The 14,180-nt window shown below is 41.1% G+C and overlaps 1 protein-coding gene across 1 annotated transcript in view; it reads right to left on the bottom strand.

Annotated features, from left to right (window-relative positions):
• Nucleotides 1-207: 207 nt before the first annotated feature.
• CRLF3 (cytokine receptor like factor 3) overlaps nt 208-14,180 on the bottom strand; it is a 42,042-nt gene continuing 28,069 nt past the window's right edge. Inside the window, exons 7-8 of the mRNA XM_069602887.1 lie at nt 2,740-2,852; nt 208-1,668 (exon numbers count right to left, since the gene is read on the bottom strand). Of these exons, the coding sequence (XP_069458988.1) occupies nt 1,412-1,668; nt 2,740-2,852 (370 nt within the window). The 3' untranslated portion in view covers nt 208-1,411. The remainder of the gene's footprint in view (nt 1,669-2,739; nt 2,853-14,180) is intronic.

Below are 14,180 nucleotides of genomic sequence, written 5' to 3'. Positions count from 1 at the left end.
GACCCTCTGGAAGGAGTACAGTCTTGCCAATATATATGTTATATATGTGTACATGACTTATTTATTACCATATATATATATGTATATATATATATACATATATACACACACACACACACTTAAAAGTGAAGATGACTTTTCTCCCTCCACTTAAAAGATTAAATCTGAATGAATTAAATCTCATGAAAGAAAAAAAATACACACACATACCTTTTACTTTTTTATTTTTGTTTCAGATAGTCAGACGAGGCATCTACATTCTAGCACATCTTCTTAATCACTAAACAAGTGAAAAACAGCTTACTTATATATAAAAAGGCAATGGGAAAAGGTCATGATTGTCTAATAGGGAACTGGAATCCCCCAATAAATTATCTTACAAAAATATCAAACTTGCTTTTCCACTTTTCTACTCTTAAAAATGGAAAAAAAAATTCACATTAAAGAGAAAAGATCTTAGGCTGGTAAATAGCAAGTTAAGATAATCATGTTTACATCCAAGTCCTTCAAATAAATATTTTAAACAAATTTGTTTCCCAAAAAATAGGTCAAGTATTTAGCCTACACTTGTTTGGTCCACTAAAAGACCATTCATGAACTGGACTGCAACTCAGACCCTACCAAGAGCGACATGCAAGTCACTGAGGCTGGATATGCACCGGTGCATATTTCATACATGGGACATAGCTATTAATAACACTGCTGTGCATACTACTTCCGTAAGTAGTTTTACCCTGTAAAACCCCTCAAACCTAACTGGGAATGGAACTGCAAGGAAAGAACAAAAGAAAACACTTTGCCTGTTGTAGACATTTGCTCAGTAATTTTTAAAACTTGTCACACTTTGGGGACTTAAAGATTACTGAACATGAGATAAAATTCAATACTGCTTACAAATCCCTGAAGATGAAGAGCATATTCAACACTCCTGTGGAGAACACAAGGGAGTGTCTGTTACAGCATGCATTATAGCATATTCTGCCTGGTCTAGTCCTGGCTTTTCATTCTAAAGTCTTAAATGGCCTTGGATCTTTACAAGATAGAGACTTAATAAAAAATGATGCTATGTTGCATTTTTCTGTTCTTACAACCAACTTTAGAAGTACAGCGGAAAGGTTCATAGGGCTTTCTGTATCTCCTCATACATTAAAACCCAATTTGATTTTTATTGTGATGTCATATTCCAATTAACACTATGCTAAAAAATAAAATTTACTGCATTGCAACAGTTTCGTCCACCATATTCACGCCTCTTATTGCTGAGATGGTCCAAAAGAAATCCCGTAAATAATTTCTGTTTCCAATGGTTTAACTGCGAGATGAATCTAACCATTTTTTAAACCAATGACAACTGGGCTGAGAGGAAAGCTACATGAAACCCCCGCACACCCAAAGCCAATCATCGGCCAACCTAGAACACCAACACTTTCCACCCAGGATAGAAAAATGAGCATCCAAAGTAAAGAGAACCACAAGACTGATCGAGTAACCAATCAAACACCACTTCTCTGTTATTTGAGCTAATAGTCACTCGAAGCTTGAAGTTTCCGCCTTCGTTATTATTGGTGGATCCTAGAGTCACAGCTTCAATGTCAAACGTGACAGTGGACCCAGAAGTAACTGCGGGCAACTGATTAGTCATTTCTTTTCCATTTACAAAAACTGCACCTAAAATGTTAAGGTAAAGAGTCATTCACATGTGAGCAACAACTAAAGAATGGAAACAGATGCTAGGTTATTGGTAATGCAGCGAATTTCCTAATTAAAGAAAACATTGTGGAATGCCAACTGGTCAAAGATAATGCAGTTCAATATGTTCATTAACCCCCACATGCCCCAGGCAGAAGGAAAAGTTAAAGCTTTAATAACGTTTTAGGCTTCAGGTCCAGGGTTCCACTCTTAAAACAGAGACCGTGAGTTTCCTACATGGATGGCATCTCCATTATAAAATTACTTCCTGTGGAACAGCAGGACTGTTTCCCAGGGAATACACAAGGATCCTGCTATCGACTGTCTGACCCACACCATAAAATATCAACACATCTTGGCAGTGATTTTTAACTGCAATCACTGTGAAGTAAGGAGCCAAAGGAGACTCTAGATGTAAACTCTCCTCACTCCCCTAACCTATGCTGAATGTATCTTCTCTATGAATTCAGGTGACTTAGGCACACGGAATCCAGGAGTAAACTGCCTGGCAAAAAATCCACACTAAGTGATTTTACGCCAGCTACTTCAGCCACGGCTTCCCTGTGGCTTTTCTTATCAATCGTGTGCTGTGTGTGCCCAGTCGCTCAGTGCTCTGCGTGCTCTTTTCCAGCTCTTTGCGACACCATGTACTGTAGTCCACCAGGCTCCTCTGTCCATGGAACTTCCCAGGCAAGAATACTTGGAGTGGGTTGCCATTTCCGCCTCTAGGGAATCTTCCCAACCCAGGGATCGAACCTGCGTCTCCTGCACTGTCAGGCAGATTCTTTACCACTGAGCCACCTAGGAAGCCCTTTCATCAACTACAAAATGGATGTAACTCTACTCCTCACTTCAAAAAGGTGTTAAAGATTAAATAAGGTATTACTTTTAAAGGGTAGAGAATAATGCCTGGTATGAAGCAGTCACATAGATATGTCATTAAGACCTACATTTTTTCATCTGGTATAAACGTGTGATACTGAGACTGATTCAAATCTTATTATAGTAAATCATACATTTCAAAGAGAACGGCAGTTATTTCCTCCTTACCATTTGTACTAATGCACACTGCTTGATCCCGCTGCAGGGAGTCATATCCATTCTGTTTTTCTGCACACACTCCTATACTGTCTCTTCTGTCTGGCTGTCCCACAGTTTCAACTCTGTCAACGGGGCAGAAAAATCTTTTAAATATTTTTTTTAAATGCGATCTCTACTAGTTGCTAAGCATAACAAGAGCTATCTCATCAGGATTACTCTTAAGAATAGCTAACAATGATGTAGTGCTTCTTAAATTCCAGGTCCTGTTCTGAAAACTTTGTGTCTGTATATCTTATCTACAAATCTTCTCATTCAATTCGTGTAACAATCCACGATGTAGGCGCTGTTATTATCATACCCAGTTTATACACGAGTAAACACAGGCACAAAAGAAAAAAAACGGTTTAAAGAAAAGGGAAAATGAACTGATCTGATCACTGAGCTGAGTGGTGGAGCTAGGCCACGAACTCAGGCGTTCTGACTTCAGAGTCCACGTTAGCTGTTTATGGCCGAGACAGCACATTTCTGCTCTACGTTCTGGCTCCAGACATGGAGAAAATGTGTCGTATTTGCTACTGTAACGAATGTGACCATCACTTAAACTTTTATTAGGAGAGTCTATGCAATGACTACTGTTTACCAAGCATTTAAAAATAGACATTATCCCTCTTTTAAAACAGAGGATAATATGGTTAGGGACATATTCTGGCTGGAGAACTTCATACATAGTAAGTTGAAGCATTTCCTTTTGCGTTTAAGTCTCAAACAATATGTCATCATGTACTTAGATGTAAAGGTCAACCCACATCCCAGTGACCAGGGTCATCTTTCTCTCCATTCCTGAAAGCTAGACTTTGCAAGGACAGAAAAAGAAAAATGAGCAAGGGGCAGCACGTAGCTTTTAAGGAAAGATGTGGTTACTGATACCCAGAGTGGCCTCAAGATGTCTTTCCTTGTAAAGTGGCAAACATGTGAGTCCATAATAAACACATGGGTGGGTTTCTGAAGTCATCTCAGTTCTAAACCAGCAGTACAAAGGAGGAGAATGACGCCAGCCATACGACACCATAGTTAAGTCGTAGGACTCATTCTGCCATAGGGACACACACTTTCTAAATGATACACAGACCAAAATACCTTTAGGAGATGTCCAGAATTCAGTTAAAAAGTCCCAAAGGAGCACAAAGCCGGGAACAGCTGCACTGAACTGGGTGAGAAGAGTAATTTCACTTGCCTCATGTCAACCCCTCTTCCAAGCTACCACAGCTTGGAACCAGGCAGGCACAGCCCAGTTCCTGACTTTCCCTTCAGAAAAGACACATAGGAGTGGAGTGTGCCTTCAGCATTCCAGCTCCCTGGAGGGTTTCCCAGAGGACTGGTTTCTGTCATGTCTCATCTGGCGCACTGATGGAGCTGGCACAGCACGGGTGCCTGAATGCTGCCAAGAAAAGTGAGGGGCAGCAGCCTGCAGCCAGTGCTGCAGGGAGGGAGAAGAGGAAGACTTCCTTCTGGGGTGCTGTCTTTCCACAGGCCGGCCCAAGGAATGGTATCTGTCTCATTCCCTTGTCGGGAGCCAGCATACTCTGGATGTCTGGGGGCCCCTGGGTCCAAGAGAGTGAAGGCACCCGGCGGCTGCAGAACATGCAGTACCATAAACTGGCACCAGAGGGAGCAAGAGATTACGAGCACCTGAAAAGCCAGCAAGGCTCTAATGGAGAAACTGCACCCACAAACTCAAGGAAGTCCATTTACCAGGAAGACAGAACAATTATAAACATATACGCACCCAACATCAGAGCACTTAAATATATGCAGCAAAAAATGACAGAACTGAAGGGAAAAATAGTTATACAATAGAAGGAGATTTCCGTACTCTACTTCAACAGTGGATAGAACATCCAGACAGAAGATCAATAAGGAGTATGCGATCTGAATAACACCATAAATGATATGGACACTCCTCCCCACAGAAGCAGAATATACATTCTTCTCAAGCATACAAGGAACATTCTCCAGGATATACAGCACATGGTAGGTCACAAAATAAGTCATACCAAATTCAGGAAGACTGAAATTACACCATGTCTATTTTCTGACCACAACAGAATGAAACTATAAATTAACGGCAGAAGGGAAATTAGAAAGCTCACGAATATGTGGCAAGTAACCAATTTTTGAACAGCCAATGGATCAAAGGCAAAATCAAAAAGAAAATTAGAAAATGTCCTGATACAAATGAAAACAAAACCAAAACATACCAAAACATATAGGATGCAGCAAAAGCACTGAGGAGCAAAGTTTACAAACACAAACATCTAAAAAGATACCAGGGACTTCCCTGCCGGTTCAGTGGCTAAAGCCCCAGTGCAGGGGACATGGGCTCGATCCCTGGGAAGGGTACGAACACCCCATCCCATGTGGGGCAACCAAAAAAAAGTTTGTGTTTTTTTTTTTTAATCCAATTTTCAAAAAATTTAAATAAGTAAAAATTTTTTTTAATATCAGAAAACAACTTATACCTCAAAGAACAAAAAAGAACAAACTAAGACTAAAGTTAGGAGAAGAAAGGAAATACTAACTATATTAGAGCAGAAACAGACAATACAGAGACTAGAAAAACAACAGAAAAACATCAACAAAACTAAGAGCTGTGTTTTTGAAATGACTGACAAAGTTGACAGATTCAGCTAGATTAACTAAGATAAAGAAAGATAAGATACAAACAAAGTCAGAAATGAAAGGAGACATTACAACTGATACCACAGAAATTAAACAGATTATAAGAAACTCATAAACAAAATATACCAAGAAATTGGACAATTTAGAAGAAATAGGTAAATTTCTACAAATACACAACCTACCAAGAATGAATCATAAACACACAGCAAATCTGAACAGACTTATAATTAGAAAGGAGACTGGATCAGTATCAAAAATGTACCAAGACATCAGTAAACAGCAGCCCTGGACCAAATGGCCTCACTGGCGAATTCTACCAAATGACTAAAGAATAAATACAATCCTTCTCAAAGTCTTCAAAACCACTAAAGAGGAGGGAATATTTCTGTCAACTACCAACTGGCACTTGCCAAGGGCAGTTGCCATCCACCTCTACAAGGAATTAAATCACGTGCTGCTGCAGCTGCCGATTTTCAACACCCGTGAAAGGAGTTCAGGGAGGAGAGCGGCAACGAGCTACGCTGAGCTCAGGACTAAACTGGCAGGACGGGTCTTCAGACAATCAGATAGTTTCAGAAGCAGATTTTATGAGCCCAATTCTTATATCTCCTCATATCTAGAAAAGCACTAAAATCCTTTACGATGATGACTGTTCTGACTAGCAGAAACCTTCTGAAAAAAAAAAAAAGCGCTAGATTGCACGTATTCCCCTTTCACCAAAATCACATACACACTGACCTTTCCCCGCTGCCTCTTTGGAGCAGTTTCTCGGAGCTACCTGAAATGTTATTTCCCAGGCTATAGTCCTCATTTTGCCTCACATAAAACTTATTCTCATGTTGTGCAATTTTTTTTGGGGGGGGTCAACATTTCCAAACTTATAAGGTTAAAATTATCCTGAAACCAAAGTCAGAGAAAGACACTGCAAGAAAAGAAAACTTCAGGCCAACAACTCTGATGACTGACTACAGATGTAAAAATCCTAAATAAAGTACTAGCACTGTTGGTGAGAATGTAAATTGGTCCAGCTACTCTGTAAAACAGAATGGAAGTTCCTCACAAAACTAAAAATAGAGCCACCACATGATCCAGCAATCCCACTCTTGGGCATATATCCAAAAGAATTCAAGGCACTGAGAAGAACACAACATTACTTCTATAATGTTCCTGCTAAAGATATATAACCCGAATCTTAACATTTAGATTGAGGGATCGTCTATAAAATAACTGACCTGTACTCTTATAAAATGCCAATATCATAAAATTGAAAAGAGACAGAGAAACTGTTCCAGATTAACACGCTAAAGAGAGACTTCCTGGTGGCCCAGTGCGTGAGAGTCTGCCTGTCAACGCAGGGGACATGGGTTCAATCCCCAGTGTGGGAAGACTCTACATGCCTCTGAGCATCTAAGCCCCTGCGCCACGACTACAGAGCCCCAGTGCCGCAGCTGTTGAAGCCCGTGAGCCTAGAGCCTGTGCTCCGCTCCACAAGCTACCGCAATGAGAGGCACCTCAGGGAAGAGCAGCCCCCGCTCCCTGCAACCGGAGAAAGCGTGCCACAGCAACAAGAACACACACAGCCAAAAATGAGTAAATAATTCAAAAAAAGAAAGGAAGAATCTGCCTGCCAATGCAGAGGACACGGGTTCGATCCACGGTCCAGGAAGATGTCACGTGCTGCAGAGCAACTAAGAGTGCCCAGGGCCTGTGCTCAGCAGCGAGAGAAGCCATCGCAACGAGAAGCCTGGGAACCAAAACCAAGAGGGGCCCCTGCTCTCTGCAACAGGAGAAAGGCCGCTCCAAGCGACAAAGACCCAGCACGACCAAGAGTAAATAAACAAATGAGACTAAAGGGACATAACGAATGAGTCCCACACGTGATCCAAGATCTTTTTCTTTTCCGCAAAGAATGTTAATTGGGACAACTAAATCTAGTAAGCTCTATAGGTTAGATAATCGTGTATCGATGTTAACTGTATGACTTTTATGATCTCTTTTTATGAAATACTCACTGAAAATGATTTGGGAACAAAAAGAAAATGATGAAGCAAATGTAGTATTGGGGAATCTGGGTAAGGCTACTCGGGGATCCTTTGTACTATTCTTGCAATTCTTCTGTGAATCTAAAAAATCATGTTCATAAAGATTTTAAGAACACACAAATCAGGGACTTCCTTGGTGGTCCAGTGACTATGACTCTCTGCCCCCAATGCAGGGGGCCCAGGTTCAGTCCCTGGTCAGGAAACTAGGTCCCACCTGCCACAGCCAAGAGTTTGCATGGTGCAACTAAGACCTGCCACAGCCAACTGAATAAATAAAAATTTTTTTAATCAAAACAAAAAAACAAAAACACACAAAACATTATATGGATAAATATATATATTATATACACATATATATATATAGAGAGAGAGATGAATCTAAGGAACACAAGATACTTCAATTTTTTCCCTAACATCTCTAATACTGTTTCTCTAAAAAATAAAAACATGCTAATATTATCACTAATAGATGGAGGATAGTAATTATTCGTTTTAGTATTGCCTAATGAAGAATTTGGCTTGCCTTAATGCCTGGAAATAATCCTGAAACCACTGGAATGTTCCAAGTGACAGTAGTGTGTCTTTATTACTCATGGTGGGCATCTCAGATCCACCACGCTAATGAGGTGCTCCAGGTGGGTCCCTAGATAGTTTGTGTGAACATGATGACTCAGGACGGGAACAAGTCACCCCAGAAAGATCAAACATATGATCACAGGGTTGAGGCTTTGAGCAAAGGGATGTCAGTCCAATCTCCCAGGTGTGTGTGTGTCCTTCTGGGATATGTGTGTGTATGTGTGTCCTTCTGGTGTGTGTGTGTGTGTGTGTGTGTGTGTGTGTGTCCTTCTGGGATATGTGTGTGTGTATGTGTGTCCTTCTGGGGTGTGTGTGTGTGTGTGAGTGTGTGTGTGTGTGTGGTGTGTGTGTGTCCTTCTGGGATATGTGTGTGTGTATGTGTGTCCTTCTGGGGTGTGTGTGTGTGTGTGTGTGTGTGTGTGTCCGTGTCCTTCTGGGGGATCCTCCCAAGTCAGGGATTGAACCTGCATCTCCTGCAATCAATAAAATCCCAATAAAAACTCTGGACACTAAAGGCGGAGTGAGCACTCCTGCTTTGTAATACTCTGAGTATTGTTATTGCAAAAAGTCTTGCATCCCTGCGATGTACGCTTCGGTTGGGAACCCCCTCACATCTCGCACTGTGTGTCCCTCTCTGGCAGGTTCTGATGTGTATCCTCCTGCTATATTAACACTGTTATCATAAGTGAAGTGCTTTCCAAAGTTCTGTGAGTCATGCCAGCAAACTATAAAACCTGAGCGTGGTCATGGAAACCTTGGAATTTGTAGGCAGCTATGCAGTTAGAAGCGAGGATGGGCCCTGGGGACCCCTGAGCTTGCAACTGGTAACTTTTGGCGAACTGTGCTCTCACTTGAGTTTGGCCAGCTCATTTCAAATGAACATTTTTTCCTGTGATTAAACTTTTTAACTGAATAATTAACTCAAATTTTCTTGAAATAAAGTATGAGCTAAAACTCAAAGCAGGAAGTTGCTGCATAGCACAGGAAGCTCAACCTGGTGCTCCGTGAAGCCTAGAGGGGTGGGATGGGGAGGGAGCGGGAGGGAGGTTCAAGAGGGAGGGGACATAGGGATACTATGGCTGACTCATGATGATGTATGACAGAAACCAACACAGCATTGAAAACCAATTATCCTCCAATTTAAAAAAAAGAAACTCATAGCAGTGGGAAAAAACATCTTGGGAAGAAAGGAAAAAAACCTCTTAATTTGAATAAATCACAAAATTGTTCCTAGAAACATTCTGCATGAAAACAGCATTTGATAAACAACACAAGTCTGCCATTAAAAGCTTACAGAAATTTCTTTGAATATAAAATGAACCGTGAAAATAGAGAGCTAATTTTCCTGAAACCCAGAATTACTTTCATAGCTCACTAAGAAACAGAATGTAAATGTAACATCTTTGAATATTTTTTCAGGGTGTGGGGGGCATACCACACGGCTTGCAGGATCTTACTTCCCCAGCCAGGCAATGAATCCGGATCCCCAGAACTGAAAGCACTGTGTTCTAACCACCGGACTTTCAGGGATTCCTAACATTTTTTAATTTTTAAGTTGCAAGACAAGTAATCAGGACATTATATCCTAAAAAACTATTTGAGTGGTTCTCTCACATAAACAAGCCTGTTAAAAAAAACCTCTCCTATAAATCATCCAAATATTAAAAGTATATAAAAAAGAAAAATGGCATATAAAATAATTGATGGCAGGGTACAGTGATCTCAGAGATACAATTAACTTAAAAAAACCAACTTATGTACAAACTAGCAGGAAAGCATCCTGCATAGAATCATGTAGAAAGTTGCAGAGGATAATTTTCCTCAAAGATAAAGTATTCTGAGAAAGAACATGGTTCAGAACAAAAAGAAGCAAGGTTGACAGCAAAAAGAATGCTAAACCTATTACTCTGCACTTTGGCTAACTGGGATTTAAGTGGTAAAGCCTCAGAACCTCACATTTCCTTCTTCCCACAGTGAATACCTGGAGCAAAGATCCAAAAATTCAGTTGTTTGGATAATATATCCAAATATATTATGAAAAGTATCCAACTTTATGATAAATATAAGAAAGAAAAGAAGAATATTATCATGGCCTACAGCTACAGGTTAAAACATAACACTTAAGACTGACAAGGAGGCAGCAACGTCAGTCAGGACCCTCACACGCTGCTGGGAAGACTGCAAGGACTTCCAGGAACACAGCCAGCTGGCCTGTGTGTCACCAACGGGAATCTAGCCCAAGGAACAAATAAGCCGTATGTTAACAAAGAGGGTCATGGCACAGCTTGACTTGTCAGGAAAAAAAAAAAAAAGAAAAGGAATGTCTTATCAAGTCATGGGAGACAAGGATTTTTTTATATAGAAATATATTCCTTACTATACAAATCCTAAAATAGCTTTTATTCTCTCTTAAAATAAAACTGATTACCTTATTATTATTGTAAAAATTGAAAATCTTCCAGCAAATAGAATCCTAGGATGGCGAATTCACTGGTGAATTCTACCAAACATTTAAGGAACAATACCAATTCTCACAGACAGTTCTGAGAAATAAAAGAGGAAGACTGATTTCCCATCTCACTCTGTGAGGCTGGCAATTACCCTGATACCAATCACATCATAAGAAAAAAGAGACAGATATCTCTCTTGTGAAGGGACATAAAAATCCTCAGAAAATAAATAAAAGCTAAATTTACAGCAATATATACAAAAGAAGAACACATAGTCCAGCAGGGCTTCTCCTGGGAATGCAAAGCTGGTCCAGTATTTAAAAACTACTGCTGTCATTATATCAACAGAAGACAAACCATACGATTATCTTAGCAGTTACATAAAAACAATACGACAAAATTAAACATCCATTTATAGATAAAGCTCTCAGCAAAGTAAGAATAGAAGGGAACTTCCTTAACCTGATAGAGGGTATCCACAAAAAACCTACAGCTAGCATCATACAAGCACCTCATTCCTAGATCTGGAATAAGACACGGATGTCTACTTTCTACGCCGCTACTCAGAATTACACTCCCTAGCATGTGTAGTAAGACAAGAAAAAAAAAAATGACAGAACCCTGATGGAAGGCATTTTTTAAAAAATTAAATGAAGATGGGAATTCCCTTGTGGTCCAGTGGTTAGGACTCTGCCCTCTCACAGCTGCGGGACTTTGTTTGATCCCTGCTCGAGGAACTAAGATCCCACAGGCCAAGCAGTACTGTCGGAGGGGGAAAAAAAACCCTAAAAAGGGTGACTTTCAGATTTACATACCTGAGTTCTCTTCACTGGTGGCTGAGACGGTAAGAAAAAAAAATCTGCTTGCAGTGCAGGAGAAGCCCTGGGTTTGATCCCTAGGTCGGGAAGATCCCCTGGAGGAGGAAATGGCAACCCACTCCAGTATTCTTGACTGGAGAATTCCATGGACAGAGGCGCTCTCGTCAAAGGCTGCTTACAGACCACTGTCCACTGTCACCAAAAGACACAGCCGCACTCTGACTCCCCTGCAGATTTGTTACACCTTTTCTCTCTGCTTCCTCAGGAATACTCAAGCACTGTTCTGTCCTGGCCTTGTTCATAGTCTTGTGAGGTCTTCTTTTGGGGCTGAATATCTGGAGATTTTGAGGTTGCCCAGCAAATTATCATGACTTCCTGCCTAGCTGTGTCTTTATGAAGCCTTTACAGCTAATCTGGAATTTGAGTTCTCTGTATTACTTAGTCCTGTTGAAAAAGCACTTCTGGGTTCCCCCCACCTCTTTCATTCCTCCAAAAAGTTTCCAGAAGTGGAAAAAATTCAGAACTAAGGTACTGCTATGTAGCTACTGGTCCCAGAAGATCTCATCTCTCTTTTTAGAGAGATGTTATGGGGAGGGAGGTGGGAGGGGGGTTCATGTTTGGGAACGCATGTAAGAATTAAAGATTTTAAAATTAAAAAAATAAAAATAAATCTTATACAAAAATAAATAAATAAATAAATAAATAAACCCACTCTGACCAAACTTCCTCCCCAACAACTCTCCTGAAACTATTCATGTCAGGGTCACCAAGCAACATCCACGCTGCAAACCCAAAGGTCAATTCTCAGCCCTTTTCTTTTCTGTTGGGTCAGCAGCATTTGATCACTAGCCCCTCTTGGAAACTCTCTCTTTGCTTGGCTTCAAGGACACCACATGCTCTCACTTTTTCCATCTATCTCACTTGCTGCTCTTCCTCAGAATCCTTTCTTAGTTCCTTCTTTCTCCCAAAAGTTAAATGGTAGATTCTCCAGTGTCCTCTTCCTACACTCATTCCCTTGCTGATCTTATCAAGTCTCATGGCTCTAAATACTCATCTATATGTTAAAACCGTGCTTTCCTCGTAGCTCAGTTGGTAAAGAATCCCCCTGCAATGCAGAAGACCTGGGTTCAATTCTTGGGTCAGGAAGATCCCCTGAAGAAGGAAATGGCAACCCACTCCAGTACTCTTGCCTGGAAAATCCCATGGACAGAGGAGCCTGTCAGGCTACAGTCCTTGGGGTTGACAAGAGAAGGACATGACTTAGCGACTAAACCACCATGTTCAAACCTCTGAAGTTGGACTTCCCTGGCAGTCCAGTGGTTAAGACCCACACCTCCAATGCAGGGAGTACAGGTTCAATCCTTGGTCAGAGAACAAAGATCCCACATGCTGCACAGTGCAGACCAAAAAAACTAAAAAAACCCACAAAACTCTCGCTAGTATCTTCAGCCTGGTCTCCGCCACTTAACTCCACACTTGTATATCCACTGTCCACTCCACATCTTCACTTAAATGTCTTATAAGGAAATTAATTTGTGAAAAAACAAACTGATATTCACCCAGAAATAGGCTCCTCAAAAGGCCTCGCCTACTTTAGTAAATGACAATTCTACCCTAAGTTACTTACTCGGAAAACCCCGAGGTTACACTTTTCTCATACCCCACAACCAACTTGTCAATAAATCCTGTCAGTGCTTCCTTCAAAATAAACCTGGATTCTGACCATTTATCACTAACTTCTGGTCCAAGTCACCATGAGCTGTTACCAAGATTAACCCTGGAATGCTGAGCGCAGCTTTTCCCTCATTCCTGGTAACGTTTTTGCCCCCCCTCTCCAGCCTCCTAACCGGTCTCCAGGCCTTCACCACTTTCCAGACTTCTTTCCACCCAGCAGCCAAAACAACCTGTAAAATGCACGGCAGATCACCTCATTCATCTGCTCAACGTCCTCCAATGGCTTCCTGTCACATTCTAGGTCCAAGCAGAGAGAGGCCTACAGGGCTGGACTGCCAGGATCTCAATCTCAGGATAACTAGAAGAATCTATACAGGGAACTCCCTGGGGGTCCAGTGGTTAGGACACCACGCTTCCACTGCAAGAGGCACAGGTTCCCTCCCTGGTTAAGATCCCACATGCCTCACGGTACGAATCCCCCCCAAAAGAATCTGTACAACCTCAGGCAGGTGGTTTAATCTTCTAACACCTCAGTTTCCTCATCTATATAACATTTCTACCTCCTGAGCATGTAATGAGGATTTATAGACATTAACTCATTAAACACTTCAGAACTAAGAATATCCTACTTTTCTGGGGCTCTTTCTGACTATGTACCTGTCTCAACCCCATTTACACTAATTACTTCCTGTTCTCCATATTTTTCCTCCTCCATATCTTTGGCTCTTGCTTTATTTCCCTACCTGAACTGTCCTTTCCAGCTCTGAGATAAAGCCTTCATCATCCCCTCATCTATAAGTAAATTTCCCTTCCCCTATATCTCACAGCATTCAGGATTTTTTTTTTAAGGTTTGACTGTCTAATCATATTTTTTTAATGGTGCTACGGTGCTACTAGTTTATTTATTTTTAGCCACGCTGAACAGCATGTGGGATCTTAGTCCCCTGACCAGGGATCAAACCAGTACCCTCTGCAATGGAAGCGCTGGAAGTGCACAGTCTTAGCCACTGCACCACCAGGGAAGTTCCTCAGTATCTCTCTTATCCTAACTTATAAACTACTAGCCAAAGGTTCTTGTTTTTCCTTTTTTTTCAAACTTTGCATTCCCAACCATACCAAATACTGTAAACACCATCAGAGTGGAATAAGAATTGAATGAAACGGTCAGCATTATTCAGAAAGACCTCAGGTGAGCAGGAGAACTGTCCTTA

This window comes from Ovis canadensis, chromosome 11 (genome assembly GCF_042477335.2).
Source record: "Ovis canadensis isolate MfBH-ARS-UI-01 breed Bighorn chromosome 11, ARS-UI_OviCan_v2, whole genome shotgun sequence".
NCBI classification, from domain to species: domain Eukaryota; kingdom Metazoa; phylum Chordata; class Mammalia; order Artiodactyla; family Bovidae; genus Ovis; species Ovis canadensis.
This window is presented reverse-complemented; position numbering and strand designations above follow the sequence as displayed.